This window comes from Stegostoma tigrinum, chromosome 8 (genome assembly GCF_030684315.1).
Source record: "Stegostoma tigrinum isolate sSteTig4 chromosome 8, sSteTig4.hap1, whole genome shotgun sequence".
Lineage (NCBI taxonomy): Eukaryota > Metazoa > Chordata > Chondrichthyes > Orectolobiformes > Stegostomatidae > Stegostoma > Stegostoma tigrinum.
The window spans coordinates 12,765,098-12,791,561 of NC_081361.1; the positions used below are offsets into that span (position 1 = coordinate 12,765,098).

The 26,464-nt window shown below is 40.3% G+C and overlaps 1 protein-coding gene across 11 annotated transcripts in view; it reads left to right on the forward strand.

Moving 5' to 3' along the window:
• Positions 1-16,493, forward strand: part of rasal2 (RAS protein activator like 2) — a 348,750-nt gene extending 332,257 nt beyond the window's left edge. For 9 of the 11 annotated variants that reach the window (XM_059647745.1, XM_059647746.1, XM_059647747.1 and 6 more), the window contains 4 exons: positions 2,244-2,446; positions 3,644-3,731; positions 13,083-13,113; positions 15,051-16,493. In XM_059647745.1, coding sequence (XP_059503728.1) covers positions 2,244-2,446; positions 3,644-3,731; positions 13,083-13,113; positions 15,051-15,256 — 528 coding nt within the window. In that variant the 3' untranslated portion in view covers positions 15,257-16,493. The remainder of the gene's footprint in view (positions 1-2,243; positions 2,447-3,643; positions 3,732-13,082; positions 13,114-15,050) is intronic. The other 2 variants (XM_059647744.1, XM_059647743.1) reach the window with 1 other exon arrangement.
• Positions 16,494-26,464: the final 9,971 nt, after the last annotated feature.

A 26,464-nucleotide genomic window follows, 5' to 3' on the forward strand; every position in this document is an offset into this window, starting at 1 on the left:
TACATTGATATGGATAGGAGATTGGCTGGCTATCAGGAAACAGAAAGGAGAAGTAAATTGGTCATTTTGTTAGCAAGATGTAAACAAGCAATATGCCATTGGGATGCATGCTGGAAACCCAATATTTTATAACTTTTATAAATGACTTGGGTAAAGGGACGAAGGTATGATTTCCAAATTTGGCGATGGCAAAACCTAACTGATAAAGAAGATAGAAAGTAAGAAAAATGACATAAGGAAACTACAAAGGTGTAAAAACCTGGCAAATGGAGTGGAAAAAATGGTGTGGAAAAATATGAAAAAGTCCATTTTGATAGAGAGAACAGAACAGAAGCATACTACCTTATCTAAGTGGGGGAGATTGCAGAGCCAGAGATACGGGAAGATCTTGGTGTCCTCGTGCACGAATCACAGAAGTCTAGTTTGCAGGTACAGGAAATAATTAGGAAAACTAATTGAATGTATCATTTATTACAAGGGGAATTGAATTCAAAAGTAGGGAGGATGTGCTTAGTTATATCGGATATTGATGAGAGCATGCCTGGAGTTAAGTGTAAAGTATTGGTCATCTTAATTAAAGAAGAAGGTAAATGTATTGGAAACAGCTCAAAGGTTTACCAGACTAATACTTGAAAAGATGAATTGTCTTTATGAGGAAGGGTTGGTCAAGCTAGGTTTGTAACTGTTGGAGCTTAGAAGTGTAAGAACTGACTTGATTGAAATATCTAAGATCTAAGTGGTTTTCACAGGGTACATGTGGAAGGAATGTTTCTTGTATGGGAGAATCTAGAACTAGGGGTCGCTGCTTAAAAACAAGGGGTTGTCAATTGAAAAGAGAAGTGAAACAAACAAAAAGTCTGATGGTTGGAGAGCCTTTGGAACTGTCTCCCTCAAAAGACAGTGGAGGAAGGTTCTTTGAATATTTTTAAGGCAGTGCTGGATAGATTCTTAACATAGAACATTACAGCACAGTACAGGCCCTTCGGCCCTCGATGTTGTGCCGACCTGTCATACCGATCTCAAGCCCATCTAACCTACACTATTCCATGTATGTCCATATGCTTGTCCAATGACGACTTAAATGTACCTAAGGTTGGCGAATCTACTACTGTTGCAGGCAAAGTGTTCCACTCCCTTACTAGTCTGAGTAAAGAAACTACCTCTGACATCTGTCCTATATCTTTCACCCCTCAATTTAAAGCTATGCCCCCTCGTGCTCGCCGTCACCATCCTAGGAAAAAGGCTCTCCCTATCCACCCTATCTAACCCTCTGATTATTTTATATGTTTCAATTAAGTCACCTCTCAACCTTCTTCTCTCTCATGAAAACAGTCTCAAGTCCCTCAGCCTTTCCTCGTAAGACCTTCCCTCCATACCAGGCAACATCCTAGTAAATCTCCTCTGTACCCTTTCCAAAGCTTCCACATCCTCCTTATAATGCGATGACCAGAACTGTACACAATACTCCAAGTGCGGCCGCACCAGAGTTTTGTACAGCTTCACCATAACCTCTTGGTTCCGGAACTCGATCCCTCTATTAATAAAAGCTAAAACACTGTATGCCTTCTTAACAACCCTGTCAACCTGGGTGGCAACTTGCAAGGATCTGTGTACATGGACACCGAGATCTTTCTGCTCATCTATACTACCAAGAATCTTAGCATTAGCCCAGTACTTTGCCTTCTGGTTACTCCTACCAAAGTGCATCACCTCACACTTGTCTGCATTAAACTCCATTTGCCACCTCTCAGCCCAGCTCTGCAGCTTATCTATGTCTCTCTGCAACCTACAGCATCCTTCGTCACTATCCACAACTCCACCGACCTTAGTGTCATCTGCAAATTTACTAACCCATCCTTCTACGTCCTCATCCAGGTCATTTATAAAAATGACAAACAGCAGTGGACCCAACACCGACCCTTGCGGTACACCACTAGTAACTGGTCTCCAGGATGAACATTTCCCATCAACTACTTGGTCAGCAAAGGGAGTGAAGAGTTATCAGAAATAGATAGAAATGTGGCTTTGTAGTTACAATTATATCAGTCATCATCTTACTAAAAGGTTGAGCAGGATCGAGAGGCTGAATGACTTACTTCTGCTCCTTGTTCGTATGTGAAATAATTATCTAGATTGATGCCATTTCCATACTGGTATTTGTTTTGTCCGTTTTGAGAAATGTTATAAAAAACTGCATTTTTGGTGCCTTCTGTTGAGATGATTCTCACTGGTTTCCCTGACAGTATGAGCAAGAGATAGCGAAGCTAAAGGATCGATTGAAGGTGTCAAGTCGGAGACTGGAGGAATATGAGCGCCGCTTACTTGCCCAGGAGCAGCAGATGCAGAAGCTCCTGCTTGAGTACAAGTCCAGGCTAGAAGATAGTGAAGAGAGGCTGAGGAGGCAGCAGGAGGAGAAAGATAGCCAGATGAAAACGATCATCAGCAGGTAAGCAATACTGTAAGTTGTCAGAGAAGCAAGGCCTCATCCAATTCAAATGTCAAAAAAACTTCTCTAGGTCCTGCACAATAACTCAAAAAATCCTCTGGGGACCTGTGTTTGAATCCCCCATGGCATGTGGTACAATTTGAATTTAATAAATATCTGGAATTAAGAATCTAACGATGACCATAAATCCATTGCCAATTGCCAAGAAAAACGCATCTGGTTCACTAATGTCCTTCAGGGAAGGAAACTGCCATCCTTATCTGGTCTGACCCACATGTGACTCCAGACGCACACCAATGTGGTTGACTCTTCACTGCTGTCTGGGTGGTTAAGGTTGGCCAATAAATGCTGGCCTAGCCAGCTACGCCTTCATACCATGAATGAATAAAGGAAAAAAAAGTCAAAATTCAGCCTTATATAATGACTTGGGACACATAATACTGTTGTCATGTTCAAATGTAAACACAACAGCAATGAAGGAATCTGTGATGATAAACTTAATCAATTCCTCAGAAACCTAAGCTATTACTGTTCATCGTATGTCCATACTTCTGACTGGATAGACACCCTTTTAAGAGATGCAACTCTTATCCTCGCTTACTCTCAACTGGCACTTTACTGGTGCAGATCATAAATTTGATGTGCTGCAGTGACATTATGCTAACTCTTTGTAGGGCAGTCCATGCAGTCTCAATATATCCTGCAACAGTACAAGAACACTCCTGCTGGAGTGCTCAATTTCTTTTTGAAATTATCAATCATATCCATCATCATTGGCAAAGAGTTCAAGGTGCTTACCACTCACCGTGTGAAAAAAGGTTTTCTCGCTTTACTGTGCTTCTTGCCCAGGTGCTGAATCTGCAGAAGTAGGTTCAGTTAATCACCTGATGTTATACATCAAACACTAGGGATAAGATGTTCTGCCTGTGGAGGACAAGAGATTCAACTGCACAGGGGAAGAAGAATTGGAACAAACAGTTCACCCTGGTCACACTTCCAATAGTGAGGTTAAAGCAGCTTCAATGAACAGTGTTCAGCTCCTGGCTGACATTTTTGGAGCAACTTGGAACTGAAAGGAATGCCATTGTCACCACTGGTGATACGTATCCTGTTGTAAGTGGTTGCTACTTTCTTCGAAGTGCAACTTGCTGCTAGGATTTGGTTATCATACTTTATGCCTTTTTTTATTGTTTACAGATTGATGGCAGTGGAAGAAGAGCTGAAGAAAGACCACTCAGAAATGCAGGCAGTGATTGATGCAAAACAGAAAATTATTGAAGCCCAGGTAAGTACGTGTGTCAGTGCTTTGTTTTCTGACTTGTTTGTAAAGGTTTCAACTTCTTTTTATCACATTTGGTTGAATGATCAGAGTAAAAGCAAAGATTTTGTAAAGCTTCATTTAAAGGTGGGGGGGCCCTCGTCAGATTTTCAACAAACTTTTGTTTTAGTCAGTTGTTGAGAGCAGAGAGAATCTATGGCAATTTTAAGTAATTGCTTTCGAAAACTAATGGTTACTAAATAAAAAGGCTACCTTCTGAGAATTAATGCTTTGTCAACAGAACTGAATGCTCCCTATAGGATGGCAGTGATTCAAGAAGGCAACTTACCACCATCTCCTCCAGGCAATTCCTGATGAACAATAAATTCTGGCCTACGTAGTGATGCTCATTTGCTGTGCGTTATGACTGAAGTTGGAGGGTGCAGTGCTTCCTCTTCTAGCCACTCCTCCAGTGGGCACAACAATTTCTTAATTTAACCAGATTGGTGGCAGGATTTAACTAGATTCACGGTCAAGAACACATGAAACAGATTTCTTTAGTCAACAGCGAATAATTTGTCTATTACAAAAACAAATCTACACAAGCAAAGATCCAAATGTCAATGGGTTGGACTTCACAAATGTATATAATCACCTAAAAAGCTAATGCATACAGGTTTGATGAAAAACAATATGAAAAAGCTCCACACTGTTAATTTTGAAGTACTAGCAAGTTGTGAGAAGATTTGTAGCTCAGGTTGAGGTTCTGGATGTGAGTTTGCTCGCTGAGCTGGAAGGTTAGTTTTCAGACGTTTCATCACCATTCTAGGTAACATCATCAGTGAGCCTCCGATGAAGCGCTGGTGTTATGTCCTGCTTTCTGTTTATCTGTTTAGGTTTCCTTGGATTGGTGATGTCATTTCCTGTGTTGGTGATGTCATTTCCTGTTCTTTTTATCACAGGATGGTAGATTGGCTCCAAATCAATGTGTTTGTTGATGGAGTGCCGGTTGGAATGCCATGCTTTTAGGAATCCTCGTGCGTGTCTGTTTGGCTTGTCCTAGGATGGGTGTGTTGTCTCAATCAAAGTGGTGTCCTTCCTCATCTGTATGTAGGGATACGAGTGATAGTGGGTCATGTCGTTTTGTGGCTAGTTGATGTTCATGTATCCTGGTGGCTAGCTTTCTGCCAGTTTGTCCAATGTAGTGTTTGTCACAGTTCTTGCAAGGTATTTTGTAGATGACATTCGTTTTGCTTGTTGTCTGTATAGGGTCTTTCAAGTTCATTAGCTGCTGTTTTAGTGTGTTGGTGGGTTTGTGGGCTACCCTGATGCCAAGAGGTCCAAGTAGTCTGGCAGTCATTTCGGAAATGTCTTCGATGTAGGGGAGAGTTATGGTTATGGTTTCTGGGCCCGTTTTGTCTGTTTGTTTGGGTTTGTTGCTGAGAAATCGGCGGACTGTGTTCATAGGGTTCACATTCTTTTTGAATACGCTACATAGGTAATTTTCCTCTGCTCTTCATAGTTCCTCTGTGCTGCAGTGTGTGGTGGCTCGTTGGAATAATGTTCTAATGCAACTTCGTTTGTGGGTGTTGGGATGGTTGCTCCTGTAGTTCAGTATTTGGTCCGTATGTGTTGTTTTCCTGTAGACGCTGGTTTGAAGTTCCCCATTGACTGTTCGCTCTACTGTGACATCTAGGAATGGCAGTTTGTTGTTGTTTTCCTCCTCTTTTGTGAATGTTATGCCAGTAAGGGTATTATTGATGGTCTTGAAGGTTTCCTCTAATTTGTTTTGTTTAGTGATGATAAAGGTGTAATCTACGTAGCGGACCCAAAGTTTGGGTTGGATGATTGGCAGAGCTGTTTGTTCGAGTCTCTGCATTACTGCCTCTGCTAAGAACCCTGAGATCGGAGATCCCATGGACGTGCCGTTGGTTTGTCTGTAGGTTTTGTTATTGAAAGTGAAGTAGGTGGTGAGGCATAGGTCCACTAGCTTGATGTTGTCCTTACTGATGAGGTTAGTGGTGTCTGGTGTATGTGTCTTCGGTTCTTCTAATAGTGTAGTCAGTGTTTCTTTGGCCAGGTTGGTGTTGATGGATGTGAACAGGGCTGTTACGTCAAAGGAGACCATTATTTCATTCTCTTCGATCTTGGTGTCTTTGGTGTTCAGGTATTCTTGGGTGGAGCGAATGGAGTGGCGGCAGTCTTCTACTAGATGTTTTAGTCTTTGGTGTAGTTCCTTGGCTAATCTGTAGGTTGGTGTTCCAGGTGGTGACACTAGGGATCTGAGGGGGCTCCTGGTTTGTGAATTTTTGGTAGTCTGTAGAAGCGTGGCATGTTGGATCCATCTGGTTTCATTTTTGGAAGTGTCTCTTGTTTAATTCTCCAGATATTTGAAGTTTTTTGAGTAAGGCTGTGATTCGGTTCTCCAGTTGTGGGGTCGGTTCTATCGCCACCTGTTGGTAAGTGTCGGTATCCGCAAGCAGTGCGTTCGCTTTCTAAATGTAGTCTGATCGGTTTAAAATGACTGTCAAGCATCCTTTGTCTGCAGGTAGGATAACCATGTTTTTATCTTTTTTGAGTCCTTTTAGGGCTTTCCTTTCTTGTGTATTGAGTGTGTTTTCTTCCTTTTTCCTGCTTTGTGTTGGTGCGGCTGTCTGTCTGATGGTTTGCTGGGTTTCTTCTGTGAGTTTGTTGTCTTTCAGTGTTGTTTCTAGCGCTGCTAAGAAATCTTTCTTGTCCGCATCCCGGAAGTTGTAATTTAATCCTCTTACTAAGACGGCTTTTTCAGTGTCAGTTAATGGTCGGTCTCATAAGTTTTTTTATCCATGCTTCTGTTACCTAGAATGGTGACGAAATGTCTGAAAACTAACCTTCCAGCTCAGCGAGCTAACTCACATCCAGAACCTCAACCTGAGCTACAAATCTTCTCAAAACTCGCTAGCACCTATGGGCGCAATATGCTAAAACAGGCCCAAAGATGGGAAACCAATGCCATCCGACAGAGTGCACCTGCGAACAGCTGTACTTCCTGCATGAATGCCTAAGGAAACAGGTACTACCTAAATGTCTCAAATACAAACCTCCCCTTACCACCCCACTAGCCAAAAGAATAGCTGAGCAAAACGGCCGCAGAATGCTTAGAGAAATGATCAATGATGCCCACAACAGACTCTGTAAATACAACCGGGAAATTTCGCGCCAAAAATCTTCACTCACTAACGCGACAGACCATGAATGGACAGACACAGTACAACGAGCCATCAACATCAGACAACGGCAAACACAGAAAACGAAAAAAATTAGACCTGCAGAAAAAGCTAGATAAACGCACACAAAATAACAACACAGACAGCACAGAAGCATGGATAATAAAAAAATTATCTGACCGACCATTAACAGACACTGAAAAAGCCGTCTTAGTAAGAGGATTAAATTACAACTTGCGGGATGCGGACAAGAAAGATTTCTTAGCAGCGCTAGAAACAACACTGAAAGACAACAAACTCACAGAAGAAACCCAGCAAACCATCAGACAGACAGCCGCACCAACACTAAGCAGGAATAAAGGAAGAAAACACACTCAATACAAAAGAAAGGAAAGCCCTAAAGGGACTCAAAAAAGATAAAAACATCGTTATCCTACCTGCAGACAAAGGACGCTTGACAGTCATTTTAAACCAAACAGACTACATTAAGAAAGTGAATGCACTGCTTGCAGATACCGACACTTACCAACAGGTGGCGATAGACTTGGCCCCACTACTAGAGAACTGAATCACAGCCTTACTCAAAAAACCTTCTAAAATCTGGAGGATTAAACAAGAGAGAGACTTCCAAAAATGAAACCAGATGGATTCAACACACCATGCTTCTACAGACTACCAAAAATTCACAAACCAGGAGCCCCCCCTCAAACCCATTGTGTTGCTACCTGGAACACCAACCTACAGATTAGCCAAGGAACTACACCAAAGACTAAAACACCTAGTAGAAGACTGCCACCACTCCATTCGCTCCACCCATGAATTCTTGAACACCAAAGACACCAAGATCGAAGAGGATGAAATAATGGTCTCCTTTGACGCAACAGCCCTGTTTGCATCCATCAACATCAACCTGGCCAAAGAAACACTGACTACACTATTAGAAGAACCGAAGACACATACACCAGACACCACCAACCTCATCAGTAAGGACAACATCAAGCTAGTGGACCTATGCCTCACCACCTACTTCACTTTCAATAACAAAATCTACAGACAAACGAACGGCACGTCCGTGGGATCTCCGATCTCAGGGTTCTTAGCAGAGGCAGTAATGCAGAGACTCGAACAAACAGCTCTGCCAATCATCCAACCCAAACTTTGGGTCTGCTATGTGGATTACACCTTTAACAATTACTAAACAAAACAAATTAGAGGAAACCTTCAAGACCATCAATAATACCCTTACTGGCATAACATTCACAAAAGAGGAGGAAAACAACAACAAACTGCCATTCCTAGATGTCACAGTAGAGCAAACAGTCAATGGGGAACTTCAAACCAGCGTCTACAGGAAAACCACACTTACGGACCAAATACTGAACTACAGGAGCAACCATCCCAACACCCACAAACGAAGTTGCATTAGAACATTATTCCAACGAGCCACCACACACTGCAGCACAGAGGAACTACGAAGAGCAGAAGAAAATCACCTATGTAGCATATTCAAAAAGAATGTGCACCCTATGAACACAGTCCGCCGATTTCTCAGCAACAAACCCAAACAAACAGACAAAACGGGCCCAGAAATCATAACCATAACTCACCCCTACATCGAAGACATTTCCGAAATGACTGCCAGACTACTTGGACCTCTTGGCATCAGGGTAGCCCACAAACCCACCAACACACTAAAACAGCAGCTAATGAACTTGAAAGACCCTATACAGACAACAAGCAAAACGAATGTCATCTACAAAATACCTTGCAAGAACTGTGACAAACACTACATTGGACAAACAGACAGAAAGCTAGCCACCAGGAATATATGAACATCAACTAGCCACAAAACGACATGACCCACTATCACTCGTATCCTTACATACAGATGAGGAAGGACACCACTTTGATTGAGACAACACATCCATCCTAGGACAAGCCAAACAGAAACACACACGAGAATTCCTAAAAGCATGGCATTCCAACCGGCACTCCATCAACAAGCACATTGATTTGGAGCGAATCTACCATCCTGTGATAAAAAGAACAGGAAATGACATCACCAACCCAAGGAAACCTAAACAGATAAATAGAAAGCGGGACATAACACAAGCGCTTCGTCGGAGGCTCACTGATGTTACCTAGAATGGTGATGAAACGTCTGAAAACTAACCTTTCAGCTCTGCGAGCAAACTCACATCCGGAATTTTCAAGTACTTTCGTCAAATAATAGTTATACTCATTATAAAAATGTAAGTCACAGATTGTTCCAAGTTGTTTCTCTTATTCTTAAGGTAATCTGTACTCAAGCTGCTGGCACTGGGCAGTCTTCCTGGAACAGTTATAATTGGCTAAATTAAATCTCCTTCAAATGATGGAGTAGATTCAAGAAAATTCTCTCCAGGGATTCTCCCTTATTGGTAAAGGTGGCTTTCAATCGGTTTGCAGATTGCACACTATTCTGCGAAGAGAGAAAGAGGAAACAACAGGGTGTTGCCTCTCGAGCAAGTCTCAAGTTCTCTGTTCAGTTCAGAAACCCAGTTCAGAATATAATGGTGTTATTCTAACCAAAATCTGAGCCATGTGATCACACTCTGAAAGTATTCCTATCTAAGTTTCTTGCAGGCTCAACATGTTCTGGTTGGACTCTACCTTTTTTATTAGCAAAGTACTGCTTGTTTAAAGATTGAAGATGTATTCGTACAGGGCCGTATAATCTTGAAAAAATAGTATTTAGGTCAAATCTCTTCATGAAAGAATTTTAAGCAAGTATCATTGGACAACATAATCAGCCTTGCTTAGTTGTCATATTTGCCAAAACATATACAGTCTGTTGAAAAGAATGGTCATTTCAGTAAGCTACTGGCCAGTGGGAAGATACTTTTGAGGAAGAGAGGAATTTGATTTTGTCAGAATAACTGTCTCTCAATTTCTTGCTGGAGTGAAAAAGCAGTCTTAAAGAGGGCGCATACAATCATGAACCCAATCCAAGTTGCATTTCGATAGTTTTTGTTTGAGAGTAGTAGAATGCCCCAAGCTACATCACTAGAACGTTATCAAATGAAATACAGCCAAAACCACACAAGGAAATGCTGAGGGTACATGAGAGTTTTAAAGACTGTTTTCAAGGAAAGGAAAGAGGTTTAGGGAAGCAATTTCAGAACCTAGGCTGCACTGGCTCAATCTGTCAATGTAGAGTAGGTAAAACTAAGCATGCATAAGAGGTCAGAACTGGAGCATTCTAGAGATCTCTGCAGGTTGTCAGTGATTCCAGAGTTTGAGATAAGGAGGCCTTTGGGGGATTTGTAAACAAGGAATTGAATTTGAAAATCAAGATAATGCTCAAGCAATGGACTAGTACATGTACAGGACATGGGGCATGTTAGTGTACAAGCAACAGAATTTTGGACGAATTTAAGTTTATAGAAGGTGGAAGATGAGTGGCCAGCCTGGAGATTTTTGGAATATTCAAGTCTGGAGGTAATTACAGCTTGGATGACAGTTTAGCCCAGACAGGGCAGAGTTTGGCATTGTTATGAAGTTAGAAGTCAGCAGTCTTCTAGCCTCCATAACCCATACACAGCAAAGTTCGGAATGACCTTATCATAACTCAAACCAAGTCTCACTTGCCTGTCACTTTAGTGCAGCGGCTGTCAGTTGAGTCTGTTTTGAAACTCAGCTCCTTATTTTCTACTCCCTCCATATCCTTGCCCTTCCTTACCTCTGTAACCTCTTTAGGGATTGCTGTGCTCTTCCAATTCTGTCTCTTTTAAATCTCCAATTTTAATTACTCCATCATTGGCAGCTGTGCCTTCAGCTGCTGTGACCCTGAGATCTGGAACTCTCCACCAAACCTTTCTGTTGCTTAACCTTACTTTCCTCCTTAGGATGTACCTTAAATTCTAAACCTATCACCTGTCCTGGTATTTCCTTATGTGGCTTGATGCTGAATTTTGTTTGACAAAACTTCTGAGGTCTTTGAGAGTTTTGGTGCAATACAAATGCACATTTTGTTGTTGGATTTAATGCACATGTATCCTTCTCTATATTGCTTTCCACTCAAGTAGAAAATGCTGGATATTTAACTTTGTTCAAATCCATTTTCTTTTCCTCTTCATCTGACTCATACAAAGGCATTTTCCCATAAAGCTCAATTTTGGATCACAATGTCACCTAAGCTTGTATGTGATCTGGTTGGGGCTCAGACAGTTGTCAGGAACAGGCGTGGAGTTGTCTCAGGAACAGAGTGGATGGTAATTCAAAACCTTACCAGTAACTTACCCAGGTACAATAAATAAGTTGCATCTGGTACAATTTTATTATAAAACTGTACAATTCCAGTAGGCTTAGCTTATTAAATTGCTATGTTATGCACATACTGCTTAAATCTTAACATTTAACCACACCATGCATTGAACTGTGTTTTTTTGAAAATCCCAGAAATGATACCTACTGTTCATGTTTTAAAGTGTGGCAGACAGCCTCCACAATTTTGAATAAATTACTGAAAATGAAAGTAAGTGCTTGCATTAAAAAAGAAAAATGGAAGTCTTAAATATTTAAACATCCAAAGATGTACGAATTAGGTGGACTAGCCATGCTAAATTGCCCATAGTGTCCAGGGTCTGTAGTTTGGGTGGATTAGCTAAGGAATAGGCATTTACAGGGATAAGGTAGAGATTGAGTCTGGATGGGATGCTCTTGGGAGGGATGGTGTTGACTAGATGGGCCGAATGGCCTGCTTTCACACAGTAGGGATTATGTGATATATTTGAACATAAAAGAAATGGAAGATTAAATGATCTGTTCAGTTTTTCACCAGACATAGTGCAATTGATGTTTCCCACACCTGGAAAGTGAGAATACCTGAGGCCTAATTTAGGTTATAACTCAGATTTTTGTCCATTCCTAAGAGGCAATCAAATATGCTCTGAATGTTTGCAGCAGTTGATATCACATGTTACAACTACCTTTGCACTCAGTTTGTTCCAGCTGTCCTTTGAAAATTGGTACTGATTCCATAAATAAGCACTCTCTCGGGCTTTAATCCATCTCAGGGAGATGACGGAAGAAAGCAAACTAAAGAACAGCTGATGAATCCCTCCTAAAAATTAATGTTAATCAGTCACAGTCTGTGGAAATGTGTTTAGTCCAGGTGTTAGTATACATTTTAGATGCCACGTTTATGTTCATATTAAAATGTGAAAAATGATTTTTTCTGCTAGTTTTGTTTTTTATTTTACCATGTTTTACATTTTATAAATGCCTGACTTTTTGATTGACCAACCAGTGTTTTAATATCATCTTATTTTCCAGCTGGTTTATCTCTGTTGACTTTTTAACAATTACCTTAATTCCTCATTGTTCTGATGAGAACAAAAGTCTTCATCCCAGGAACACCTGAACCACAACGGGATTCCAGAAAAGATAGGTAGATAGGGAAATGCAAAATTAGAATATCTGACCTATATACTAAAATAGTAAACGACAGATAACTGCAGTGATGAGACATGGGGGATGCAGAGAAAAATTTAATTATTGTCATAGCTGGTCAGTTGTAATTTATGAATAATTGGTCTTACAAGTTTATTTCTTTCTGATGCTTCTTATTATCCTCTATAAAATTCTCTTGCTATCTTATGTACATTTTTCTGTATGAATTTTCTTGTTCACTTAACTTTATCTCTGTTTCTATAATTTTGTTCCCACCACATTTCCTGCTCCCTCTGATTTAACTTTCCACTCTCTCTATTTTGATTTGTTTCCTGTCCTGTTCTGTCTCCTATTTACTTCCTCTCCTCCTTTCACATCTGCTTTTCTTCTCATCTCCTCCTTTTCTCGCATCTCCAATAATCCTTCTTTCCCTCAGTAGCCCAGAGTAGAACTGGCATAGCTGTTTAGGTGAGCTAAGATTTAAACCCTGGGCTCTCTGACTGGAAGTAAGGGTCACATAGGCACAGCCATCCTAGTTTAGTATTTGTAATATATGATAATTACAGTTATACTACCTTTGGCTACCAAAAAAAATCATGATAGCCAATTGTGTACTGTAATGTGAAGATATGCTTTATTCCCTTAATTTTGTATTTATCACAAAAAAAACATGTCTCTTCAAAAAAGTAGCCAAGGTTGCCGAATATTGCCCGTGACATGTTCACTGTATTGATTACAGGTCAATTTTGAGGATGGGATGAGCACAACAGGCAAGTAAGATTCAATTTCCTAGCAAAGCAGTTCATAGAGATGAGAAAAGCCACTGGTCCCTCCCCGCTGTCTCCAGCTAGCATTGTGCGGGCTTGTTGTTGCACGTTCGAACTGTGTAATTCTTTTTTTTGCCCCTGCTGCAAACATCGACATCACTTTTTAAAAGATAAATATAACATTGAAATTTTCAAGGTGTAGAATTAAGAACACTGCATGATAACTAGTTGAAAAATGAGCACCAAGAAACGCTCCGCACTGTACAGTGATATTACTGAAATGGGAGATCTTTAGAGCTGTGCTAAACCCACAAAAACTTTGAAAAGAAATGCACAACTTTTCCTGTCAATTTTCCTGTCCATTTCTACTTTCTTTGTCTGTCTCCAGAAAGCAGTGGCTCAAGTTGCAGTGACATTGCCTGGGTGCTGGCAACATCTCCACAATGTGGACATTAGTTACCCAGGGTAGAGTTCAGTGAGGGCAGTGTTGAGTTCAGTTTTGGGAGAATATGACAGCCAAGCTGACTGATATGTAATTAAGCACTTTCAAGTAATGCCCTTTGCTAGCCATAAGGAATGGTGACTATGGGATAGAAAAGCTAAGATACCCACAAAGCGTCAAATTCAGACAATTCTTACCGACAGGACTCAATTCCACATCATACTATTCATTTGTCAATTAGGGACTTTCACTAATTTCATAGGAAAAATTTAAGTTCTGTCTGGAATTAGTAGAGCATCAAATTTCAACTTAATGTATGTTAATTTCCTGTGAATGAAATTAATAGTACATAAATTTATAATAACTCCAATGTTTCATTACTCTTGCAAAGAAACTTATCACCAAAGCCTCTAGGTTTAATCCTGGAGTTTTTATTGAGTCTGCTATTTTCAGCCAGGGTTGGCAGTGAAAGCACCAAGTTCTGTCTCAGAAATTAGAGTTTTTCTAAGATCAGACACTGTTCCAGATCCTAGTAGCTATTCAGTGCCACCTACGGGTTCTAATTAATTTTAATTTCTGTTGAGTCAGATAACCTGCCAAGTGACTGTGCAATGAGGATAAATATAGAAAATTCAAGTTAAAATAAAAGTTAATTTTCTGCCAAATAGATTTTAATAAGGATATTTTTAATGAACAACTGTTTTTTACAAAGTTGTCCTTTTCAAGCGGATTCATCTGTGAATTGTATGATATGCTCAGTAGTGAGGTCTGATTCAACAAGAACAGCTGAACTCTTTTTTTTCTTGTGTACTAAGAGAAAGCTGATTACATTGGGCAAAGGAATTCTGAACGAATAGCATTTCATTGCATATGGAAGGGTCCTTTCCACTATGGGGAAGAGAATCTCCTTTGGTCATTGTTTCATTCTTCTTGCTGCCATTTATTATATTCTAAGCTTTTCCAAATTAGCCATCACCTTTTTGCTTTGACCCCCACATCAGCCATATGCTTATCAAGCTGTGACCATGATCACTCAAATCCAATTTCTCTCAATCTGCTGTGCAACTAAAATTTAGTGTCAGTTTACCAACATGAATCACAAGGATGAGATATCTGTCTTTACATTTTCTATCTTTGGAAGTATTGCAAAAATTATAAAAGGCATATTCTAAAGGAAGATTGTTCTGCCTGGATTTAAACTGGAGTCTGCTGTGCTTCTGCTTGGACAAATGGAACTTGACTGCAACAATAACCGTTGCACAGTTGGGATGGAGTTGGGCCAGAGATCTTTAAAGGCCTTTACTAGACTCCAGCTTGGCTGCTTCCCACCTCCTTTCTCAGTGTGTTTTATCCTTACCCTGCTGATAATCTTAGACAATGATTTAGCTATTCGTTTTATATTCATGTTATTAAAAACTATTCATGCGAAGTATTGTCAAGAGGAATTTGACCCTATCACTCAGCATCCCATTCCTGACTTGCTTTGTTTTTCTTTTAGGAGAAACGAATCACTTCCCTGGACTCTGCCAACTCTCGGCTGATGAATGCTCTAACACAGGTCAAGGAACGTTACAGCATGCAAACTCGGAACGGGATCTCTCCCACAAATCCCACCAAACTGTCAATAACAGAGAACGGGGAGTTCAAGAACAGCAGCTGTTGAGTGGGAGTCCAAATATTTCTGACCAGACGCACATGGACTGAGTTTTCTGAATTCACTCTTGAGGAGTTGTTTACAGGTGCTGCTACGACATTTTTCATGCTTCAGATCATGAGACATTATTCACAGGACAATGCCTAATATCATCATTGTACACTCTGCAAAAGTCTTACTCCACTGTGGAGAACTGTTTGAAACCTGTACAGAAATGAACTGTAAGATTATATTGGGGTAAATAATTACTTGTAGAATTTAAAGTAACTTTTTTTTAATTATATCTGTTAGAATTCCTGCTTTGAAAGTTGTTGCAAAAGAAAGAGTAGAAAATGGAACATTTATTTTACAAGAAGTGGAATTTTCATGTGTTGTGTAATTTGAACTTAAATTCTCTGACTAGGGGTGTACATATTTAACAGAGAAGCCCATAGAAAGGAGGTAGTCTGTATAAATAGTCGGAGTATCTAAAGAGACTGGGACTTGGTTTGTTGTATTGCAGGTTGGCTACTTTCAAGATAAAACATCCTGTATTAATTGGGTTCCCAGCCAAAGATATTTTACAAGTGGTTTTATTTGGCTGAGGCGTTTGACATGAACAGTAGGAAGCTATAAAACGCAACATCTTAGAAGTTAATATTTTCAATTCACACTTTTATCAATTTGAAAAATATTCATCAATATGACCATTGAAGAAATCTTTTAAAAGACGTTGTTATTTTACTGAACTGTAGCTTACTGTATATAATAAGAAACTGCCATGAGCGATTCTGTGTGTATGAGAGAGAGAGAGAGAGAGTTAGAGACACAGCGACAGAGTGAGTGAGAGAACAAGACAGAGACAACTAATTTCTGTGGTTGTACAAAATGTGGTTTCCTGGAAAAAGCAACTGAATGTAGGGAAACGATGATGCTGCCATACTAGACAAAGGGAACAGTAGTAATGCCGAACACGAACTTCAAGCACGCTTTTTTTTTCTTTAAACCCATTCGTTTTTTTGCATGTATCTAAACTGTGTTAACCCAAAGCATCTTATAACTTTATTAGAGTAACATTATGCCAAATTCCTACCAGCCTAACCAATTTGAATGTCTCCTGGAGCTGTTTTGTAGGAATGTTAAAACTGAAACGTGCACCTGTCTTCCCTGCAACTGCATTCAGATTTCCAGTGGTTGCTGCTGTTGCGTTTGTTTATTGAAGGTGTGAAGGTTAAAGATGGATTTAATCCAAAACCATTGACTCAGTTTTAATGAGAACTGTTAGAACAGAACAAAGAAAATAAAATAATTTGCAAAAACATACTTGAAGTTTTTTTTTAATCTTTTTTGATCTGTGTTTCTGTTATCTGAATTTTGGGATCTGAATGTGATCAGAAACCTATTTTTATTCTTCTGATTACAAGGCTAATGTTCATAATGTGCATCTAATTAACTAGTTCCCCACATCATCTCAGCAAAACATCTGTATACCCTGCAACTAGAAATCTAAGTAGTCAATCATAGCAAAAGTTATTCTGTCATAATGCTAGAATGTTACACCTCCTCTCGCAGATTTTTGCAAGTCCCTGGGAATTCCTTCAAAACTCCTTTGGTATTGGATCCTTAGGACGTGGTCATCTTGTTAAAATTTTAATCTTGCTCTTAACTTTTGTCACCATCTTACCAGGATTGCAAGACCAGATCTGTTTTATGGTGTCTCCCACAGATCTGGATTGGAGTCTCTGCTTTTCTCGTATGTTACTGACTTAGACTGCAGAATAGAGGGCCATATATCCAAGCTGGTAATGACACTCAGTGACACAATTAATATAGAAGGGAGCAAAAAAACTGCAAAAGGACATTGTTAGATTAAGTAAGTGAGCAAAACTGTGACATTAAATTCAATGTTGAGGAGAATAAAGTCAGCATCTCAGAAAGGTTGATCAGAATATGAGAAATTAGGGAATATGGAAGAGCAGATTTTGGGATCTCAGTTGGCCATTTAAGTTTAAAATAATTTAAAAGATTAATAAAAATGGGCATTTAGTTCAAGGTTACAATACAACAGAGTGTACTTCGTTGTTAAGAATTGGACTCTGAGCAGTTGCTGCACTGATTCACTAAACTGTTATCAGCAGGATGGAGCAGTGCAGCTAGAGAACATGGTTGCTACCAAAATCCCCAAAGTCTGAGTACAGGTCTCTTGGTTCACTGAGGCAGAAATGACCAGGATTTGAGAACTGAGTCTCAAATGAGGCTCTTGGGAGATTACAGCAAAGGTTCACTGAATTGATCTTGGGCATAAAGGCTTACATGACAAAGAAAGGTTGTCTCAAGTGGGCTTGTATTCACTTGCTTACAGAAGATTATAGCACGATCTAATTGAAGTGAGGAAAGCATGAGTGTGAGACACAGCTTGGAATGAGTAACAAGTACCTAGGAATTTCATTTCGGCAGGATATCTCAAGATTTTCTCAATGCAATTTCCATGAACAGCCTTTAACTTAGAATGTCAAAACTACAAGTTAAGAAACCTAGTTTGAGAAACTGCCTGGCAGTGGCATTTATCAGTCATATGAACAGCAAGTGATTGCCTGAATAGGTGCTAAATTAATGTAATAGAATGCTAACTTAGTTGCAACTTGAAGGTGCCCTAGCAATCCTGTCTCAAGTACAAAGATTCTGTGACTATACAGAATGAGACAAGGGCTGAAAGTGACAAGTAGTAGTGCCAGGTTGTGAATTTGGTGAATGTGGAGCTACAGTGCAGATCAGCAAAGATGTGCTCCATTTTATACCTTATTACAGCCATCAATACTTGGTGAATGTTCTTTTGTCTCCAAACTAGTAAACTTCCTCAATAAATATTGTGTTAGACAGATATGGCAAGGATTGCGGTGTGCTATGACTGCATCCTGTGCGACTCCGTAGAATGTATCGTGGTCACGGACAACAATACCTGTGCTAAGTGTCTGCAGCATAAACAAACCTGGCTCCGAACTGCTGAGCTCGAGTCTGAGTTGCAAGCATTGCAGAGAGTCAGGGTGTTGCAATGTGATGGGAAGGTCACCTGGGAATGTTTACAGCTCCCCAAATAATAGGAACAGGAGAAGATCATTTCCTTTTCGAGCCTGCTCCAAGATTCAGCACTTGCGTGCATCATCTCTATTTCTCCTTTTCTCTTAGTACCTAAATTCCACAGATATAAGACCCTATCACTTGAGAAATTCTTCATTTATTCAGTTATCTCTTATTCTGCACTATACCCTGAGTTCCAGCTACCCTAACCAGACAAAACATTTTCTTAAACACTAAGAATTTTGTGTTTTGGGGAGAAAGACAGGGAAAATTTCATTGTTTAAAAAGTTGCAGAAATTTGATCCAGTCTTGCCCATTCCTCCCCCCGCCGCCGCCCCCCCCCCCCCCCCCCCCCCCCCCCCCCCCCCGCAAACTGAGACTAATGTTGGGCAAAAGAACCAGACAGATAAAGAGTTTTTGGATATGTACCTGCTAAAATGATCACAACTGAACGGTGAAACCCATCTGGCAGCATCTGTAGAGAGAAATCAGAGTTAATGTTTTGTGTCCAAGGACCTTTCTTCAGAACAATTCTGAAGAAGGATCGCTGGACCCAAAACATTAACTCTGTTTTCTGTCCACAGATGCTGCTGAGCTTTTCTAGCAATTTCTATTTTTGATTTCCAGAATTCTTTTGTTTTATGAAATCCATCTGATGGGCTGAAACACCTATTTCTGTTTGAGAGTTTATCCTTTCTCAGGCTGTAGCATTGTCAAAAGTCATGGGATCCTTTTGGACTACCACTTCAATGGTTTGAAGCTGCCTGCATATTCATGGTTTTATTCAAATGTAAGCGAGATTCAATACCATGTATTTGAGAAGTTGTTTTTATATATACCAGCATAATGGTCAATCTTGTGTAAATCAGGCTAAAATATGGCAGGATGGAAATTTCCCATATCAGTTGGTACTGAGAGAGATGCACAGTGCTCAATCTGCCATGGCCCATACAATCTGCAGTCTTCACCTAACTGATATTGCAAGCAGGCTCTCGGTTGCCCTTCTTAGGGAATTGTGTGGCAGGAGGGATGCAAGTGCTTGCCATTGCCAGGACATTCCAGCATTCATGCTGCTGGCACTATATGTAAAGCTCAGCTGAACACCATGTCAGTTTTTGCAAGCCACACCTTTATCATGATTGACTATGAGGCACGGATGAAAGCTTGAATCCTGCTTCATCAAACGGGTTCTGAAGATAATGGTGGACATGATGGGGGGAAAGCGGGCCACCCATTTGTTTTCTGTGAACTGCCACATGAAGCCATGCCACCAAGACCATTGAGCCAAATAACATTCCCAGTCAGTGCTACGTCCTGGTCAGAGGGTTGCACAGCAGTACAGGAAAAAGATCTCTTGCACTTAGCAAATTTAAGTGGCACCATCTTCTCTCTGTTACTTCACACCCACATTGCCACCAGTCACTTTAATTATGCTACTACATACACATCTCACTAAGGCTCATGGACTATATCTCTCATACGTAACAGGTCCACTCAAAGGCACTCGCCCGCTTCATCCTCCCAAACTGTTCCTACCCTCTTCACATCCTACATATTCACCTCAGCATGCCTCTTGGTAAGGCATCATGACTAACTGCTTTTTCATCCATTCGATCATGCTCAATCACTCCCTTTTTTCCATTGCAAGAGAAATTGGTCCATAATCAGGCTGAGGCGATTAAAACAGGTGGTAGAGGCAGGGGTTGGAGATATAAGGATCCTCACTGTGAACAAGGAAAAGAGCAAGCCTTCAGATATGAATTTGAATACCTCAATGGGAGCTTGTCAGAAAGACACAGTGGCAGACCTTTAAGGGAACATGTCAGAATACATAGAACAGATATATCTAAACTGTTTAAGAAAAATAAATCCAAGGAAGGAACAAGCTATTCCTTAACTTGAAAGATTAAAGATAATATCAAACTTGAAGGAAAAGCATATAATTGTGCAAAGACACATGGCAGGTCATTGTTTAATTTTTTAAAAAATTTAAAAATTATTTTCAAAAAACTATAAGAAGGTATCAAATTCTATGCTGTAAATTATATAGCCATCCTGATAAATCCCTCTTTTCAAAAACTGTTCTTTCTCTTTGCCCGCCAATGTTTTTAAAGTCACAGAAATAAAAGGGCAGGATCCTTACAATTATTAAAGATGTTATAGCAGGTCGTTTGGATAAGTTCATGGTAATCAGGTCAAATCAAGATGGTTTTGTGAGAAGGAAATCATGTCTGACCAATCTATTGGATAATAATCTATTATTCTTTGAAGAAGTAATGTGTGATACAATGATAAAGGGGAGTTAATGAATGTACTGTTCTTAGACTGCTAAAGGCAATTGGTAAGGTGCCACATCAGTGCTTACTGCGGGAATAAGAGCTCATGGCGTAGGGGAAGCATACTGGCGGGGATAGAAGATTGGCTTCCTAATGGGGAAACAGTAGGAATAAATAAGCCTTTTCCAGATTGGCAAAATATAATGAATGACAAAGATGAGTTCTTGGATTGCAACTTCTTATAATTTACAAAAAATGACTTGGACGAAGAAATAGAATCTATAGTTGCCAAATATGCTGATGACACAGACTGGTATGAAGTAAATTGTGGAAAGAACATAAGGAGGCTACAAAAATACTTGGATAGCTTAAGTGAGTGGGCAAAGATTTATCAAATGGAGTATAATGTAGGAAAGTGTGTAATTGCCTAATTTGATAGGAAGAATAAAATAGAAATATATTGCCTAAATGATGAAAATTGCAGACAATTGAAATGAAGACGGATCTGAGTGTCCTTGTGTCTGGATTACAAAAAGGCTGTATTAGGAAAGCTAATGGAATGTTTTAATTTATTGAGAGGAATTGAATGTAAAAGTAGGGAGGTTGTGCTTCATGACATTGACACCACATATGGAATACTGTGTCCAGTACTGGTCACCTACTTTAGGGAAGGACATAAATGCATTGGAAATAGTTCATAGAAGGTGTACTAGTCTAAAACCTGGAATAGTGAGGGTGGGATTGTCTTATGGGGAAAGATTGTATAAGCTAGGTTTGTATCTGCTGAAGTTTAGAAGAGTAGGAGCTTACTTGATTGAAACATCTAAAATCTCAATGAATTTTGACAGGGTGGGTATGAAGATGATGTTTCCTCTTCTAGAATAATCTAGGAGTTAACATTTAAAAACAAAGGGTCATTAAAAAAGAAATTAGGCTTTTTTTATCTCAAAAATTTGCGATTCTTCAGACTGTCTTCCTGAAAAGGTGGCAGGACAAAGTCTTTGAATATATTTTAAGACTGAGATTGATAGATTCTTGATAAGCAAGGGGGTGAAAGATTATCAGCACATACTGGAATATGGATTTGAGGTTGTTACCACATCAACCATGATCTTATTGAAAGATAGAACAGGATCAAGGGGCTGAATGGCCTACCCTGCTCTATGTCTGTATGGGCGAACTATAGATTTCACTGTGCAGTGCTACTTTGCTCTCTGATTAACACCAGTTCTAAATCATTCATAATCTGTACACGTTTTCATTCGTTTAGGGACAACTAGTTATCTCTCTTCACTTGTGCAACCACAAATAGCGTCTAGAAGAGGCCATCTCGGAGGAAGAAGCCGCTGAAACCCCACACTCCAACATTTTAGAGATTTGCCCCTCATTGAATATTACTTCTAGATTGGACTCAGGAGCAGAATGCATTAAGCACATCACTGAAATGTCTCCTCAGCTGATCAAGGAAGAAATGCCCCAGGTCTGTGACACTTCTCTGAGTCCAGACACCTGATTAGCCTCAGACAGAAGATGAACCCATGGTCTTTGCCATTAATGACTGTCAAAATATAGAGGCAGATATAGGAATAGTAGGGAGTTTTGTCAGAGACACTTAGTAAGCTGCACCAAAAAGTGGAGGAGTACACCAACTGAATCAGTATCATACAGGTTCAGGCATGCATGAATCTGACTGAACATATTGTAATGAATTATGGGTTAGTGTGCTGGAAATCAAACTCCACTATTCCCAAGTCATGACAAATGTGAAAATGCAATTAAATCACCCAAGCGCCCATTTCTACCTCCCAAATTCAGGTTAGGATAATATGCCAGATAAATTGTTGTTTTCTTCTTAATCAGACATTTAACCATTGACGAAAGTTAGACAAGACGAATGGCTAATCTATAACTGCATCACTTAAATTTTACATTTAAAAAAATTCCTATTCAAACATACAGATGCATAACGACAAACACGAATATTGAAGGTAGACAGAAAAGTAGACGGAAACAGTTCAATAGCGCTAGTTTGGATCACAGACATTTACACTTAATTTTCATTGGATTCCTTCTGAATTTTTGCTGATGACACAAGATTGTGGGTATAACTGCTCACTTTTTAATTCACTGATTAAGAAATTGCTCCATCATTGTCTTTGAAGGTGGTGGTCCCTTTTCCCTTTTAGCAGGGAATCTGCAGCGAGAGCAGTTGACAGAGGAAAGGTGAGAGAGAGCAGCTGGCTTCTAAGTATTTTCTTTTACTTCTCCACGCATGAGGCAGAGAAGGGGAAGTGATTGCGTTCCCTTCACAAGATAGATGTGTCTGGTGTATTGTTCTCATACAAGACTCTAAACCCTTGCACGCAGGGTCTAATAACGAGGTTGTTATTATGTTGGGCTGTCTTGCACCTACAACTGACGCCAATTGAAAAGTCAATAAAAGACTGGCTCTGGCCAGAATCACTCCAATAAAGCAACATTGTATATACAACTCATTAAGTCTTCCAGCAATTTGATTTTAAACCTACTAGCATCACTTCGAGAGTCACCTTTGTTTAAAGCATTACTTTTTCCAACTTTTAAGTCCACAGGCCAAAAAAAATAGCCTTGGAGACCCAGATACACCACATTACATGTCTCCCTTAAAACTGCACAAAGACCTGCATTTTGTTGCTGTCAGTAGCAATGGTAAGATGAGAAGTGGACAAAAAACCTCAACCTTATTCCTTTCAGAATCAGGGTGTTTCCAGTAGGCACCCTTAAAAAAGCAAAACACAGGACTCCTTGGAAGATTATCAGGATACTCCAGAGATCCTTGGATCCTTTATCACCCAATCCCCAACCACTAAGTGCAAAGCTTGCTTTCAAGTGACTACATATTGGCAGGACAGTCTCAGCAGTCCTAGGCCATCTAGGCCCAAAAGTATTGAGGAATGACCAGGCCAGGAGGGCTAATTACAAAACAGACACAATGTTGGAGGAACTCAGCAGGTCTGGCAGCATTTGTGGAGAAAGAAACAGAGTTAATGTTTTGAATCTGATAATGACTTTCTTCAGTCCCGATTAGCTCAATTGGCTGGATTGCTCGTTGGTGATGTGAAGTCAACAGGGCAGTTCAATTTCCACACCAGCTGTGGTCAATATGTAGGTGACCTCTCACCTTGCTCCTTGTTTGAGATCTGGTGACCCTCAGGTTAAACTCAACACCAGTTACCTTTCTGTAATGAGAGAGCAGCTCTATGGTCCTCTGGGACTATAACTACTATTACTATGATTTGTATTTGGCCTCCAGATGTGGTTTACGGCATCTCATAGTCCTCAAGTTTCATAGGCGAGTGCCATTCCCAAATTTGGGAGGTTTGGGGGAGTTTGCCAAGACAAAACTATCAACTGCTCATGAATTATTTTATTGGTAGGTTTGGAATAGACTAGAACACATTGTTCTTTCAGTTTTAAGATTTACGATGCTGTGTTGAGAGGCAGAGATGTGAGCACAATACAGCTGTCACTTGACCACTGCTCCCCTCCTGCTGAGATAAATAATTCTGGTTGAAATTCAGCCCCAGCAATCAGAAAAATCCTGGGAAGTGACAACAAAGGAGTCCACTGAAACATAAACCCCAACGGGTCATTTGTAACTTGTGGCCAATGTTCTATTTCCATTTCAAAACTGATTGTCAATCAAGTGTAGCAGGAGCTTGGATAGTTTTTAATGTTCAATGGCAGGACCTCTCTTTTCAAAGATAATGATTACTGAATATTTAAATAGAGTCATATAGTTATACAGCATGTATAACTTCAGTCCAAACCATCCATGCCGACCAGATATTCTAAACTAATCTAGTCTGATTTGCCAACATTTGGCCCATATCCCTCCAAACCCTTCCTATTCAGAGACTTATCCAGCTGCTTTTTAAATGTTGTAATTGTACCTGCCTCTGCCACTACCTCTGACAGCTCATTCCATACTCAAACCACCCTCTGCATGAAGAAGTTGCCCCAAGGTTCCTTTTAAATCTTTCCGCTTTCACCTTAAACCTTCGCCGTCTTGTCTTGGACTCCCTGCCCTGAGAAAAAGACCTTTTGCTATTCATCCTATTTGTGTCTTTGTCATTTTATAAACCTTTGTAAGGGCACCCCTTTGTCTCAGATGATCCAGGCATAAAAGCCATAGTATATTCAGCCTCTCCCTATAGCTCAAACCCCTGATTCCTTTCAAGTTTGACAACATCTTTGCTATAGCAGAATTGTATACAGTATTCTTAAAAGTGGCCTCACCAATGTCCTGTGCAGCCACAACATGACATCCCAACTCCTGTACTCAATACGCTGACTAATGAAGACAAATGTGCCAAATGCTTTTTTCACTGCCCTGTCTACCTGCACCCCTCAGTCTCTTTGTTCAGCAACACTCCCCGGGGCCCCACCATTATTTGTCTGCGCCCTGCCCTGATTTGCCTTACCAAAGTGCAACACCTTACATTTATCTAAATTAAACTCTGTTTGCCATTTCTTGGCCCATTGGCCTGTCTGATCAAGGTCCCACTGCACTCTCAGTGCAAATCATTGCAGAAGAATTCCCAACACATTTTTCCATGGCAGATATTATACTATGGTATATTGATGACTGGAAAATATAGTGTAATGCGTCTGAATAAACAATGGTGGTCAATATAATGAGCAACCTATCTTTACAGGACTTTCCTATGGTTCAGCTGCTGCAATAAAAACAACTTAACTGACAACACACGCTTGAAAGGAACTGTATTGTTGGGATGGACTCCAGCTGAACTAGTCTGGGACTCATGGACTGGTGCGAAGAAAAAATAGTCAGAAGGACGTTAAGACTTTAAACTAGTAAACGGGGAGGAGGGGTGAAGCAAGACAATGCAGTTTAAAAATCAAGTAACGGGACAGAGATTAAAGAAATAATCATGAATCCCATTTCAGGTACAGCAGGTAATGGCAAAACCCGAAGTATATTGATTAAACCAGAAAAGAAAAATAATAAACAAGTAAACAAAGCATCAGTGCTGAGAAACACATTAGAGGGCCAAATAAGAGTTCTATATCCAAGTGGTTAGCACTGCTGCCTCACAGCACCAAGAAACCTGGGTTCAATTTCAGCCTTGGTTGGCTATGTTCTAATCTTCTTTCTAAAAAAAGACGAAGGCGATTTTGATTTCGATTCCTTGCTTTAGCAAGTTTTTTTCTCTTTTAGTACAGAATTTGTGTACATCATTTCCGGAACTGAATGTTTTTGGATGGGTAGATGGAATCAGATTAAATTTGTTTTGCAGATTACTGTCTCCGTCCCACATTAGACTCCCCTGTGTTTAATCCGGACAAGGCTCTGATGAAGGGTCTAGGCCCGAAACGTCAGCTTTTGTGCTCCTGAGATGCTGCTTGGCCTGCTGTGTTCATCCAGCCTCACATTTTATTATCTTGGAATCTCCAGCATCTGCAGTTCCCATTATCTCTGATACTATTTTAACCTCACTGCGAAGCCTCTTCCAGGGATGCCTAACCTGAAGAAGTTACCCTCCTCCCTCCGGACCAACCTCAGGGAATCTCTCTCCCATTGCAACTCTCTTGTAATCTCTTCGGCCTTGAAACTGCTCGACCATGTCCTGAAGCAAACCAGGTACCACAGCCACATCACCTTTCTCAGCACCTGCCTACGGAACCAGATCATCCCCAAGGGACTACAGTCCACATTTCAGCCTTCCCAATTTGGCCCCAACCGTGACCACCTCTACACTCAGAATATTCAGACCCTTCAGAAGCGGTTCTCCCTGCGAGTCCTGAAACAGACACTCGCAGCCATGCGCCGGCACCTCCAGGCACTGCAATCCAGCCTGCCCCAGCTCAGAGCCTCCCTCTCCCAGACCTGCAAAGGACCCCTGCTGTTTTTTATCCTCCGCA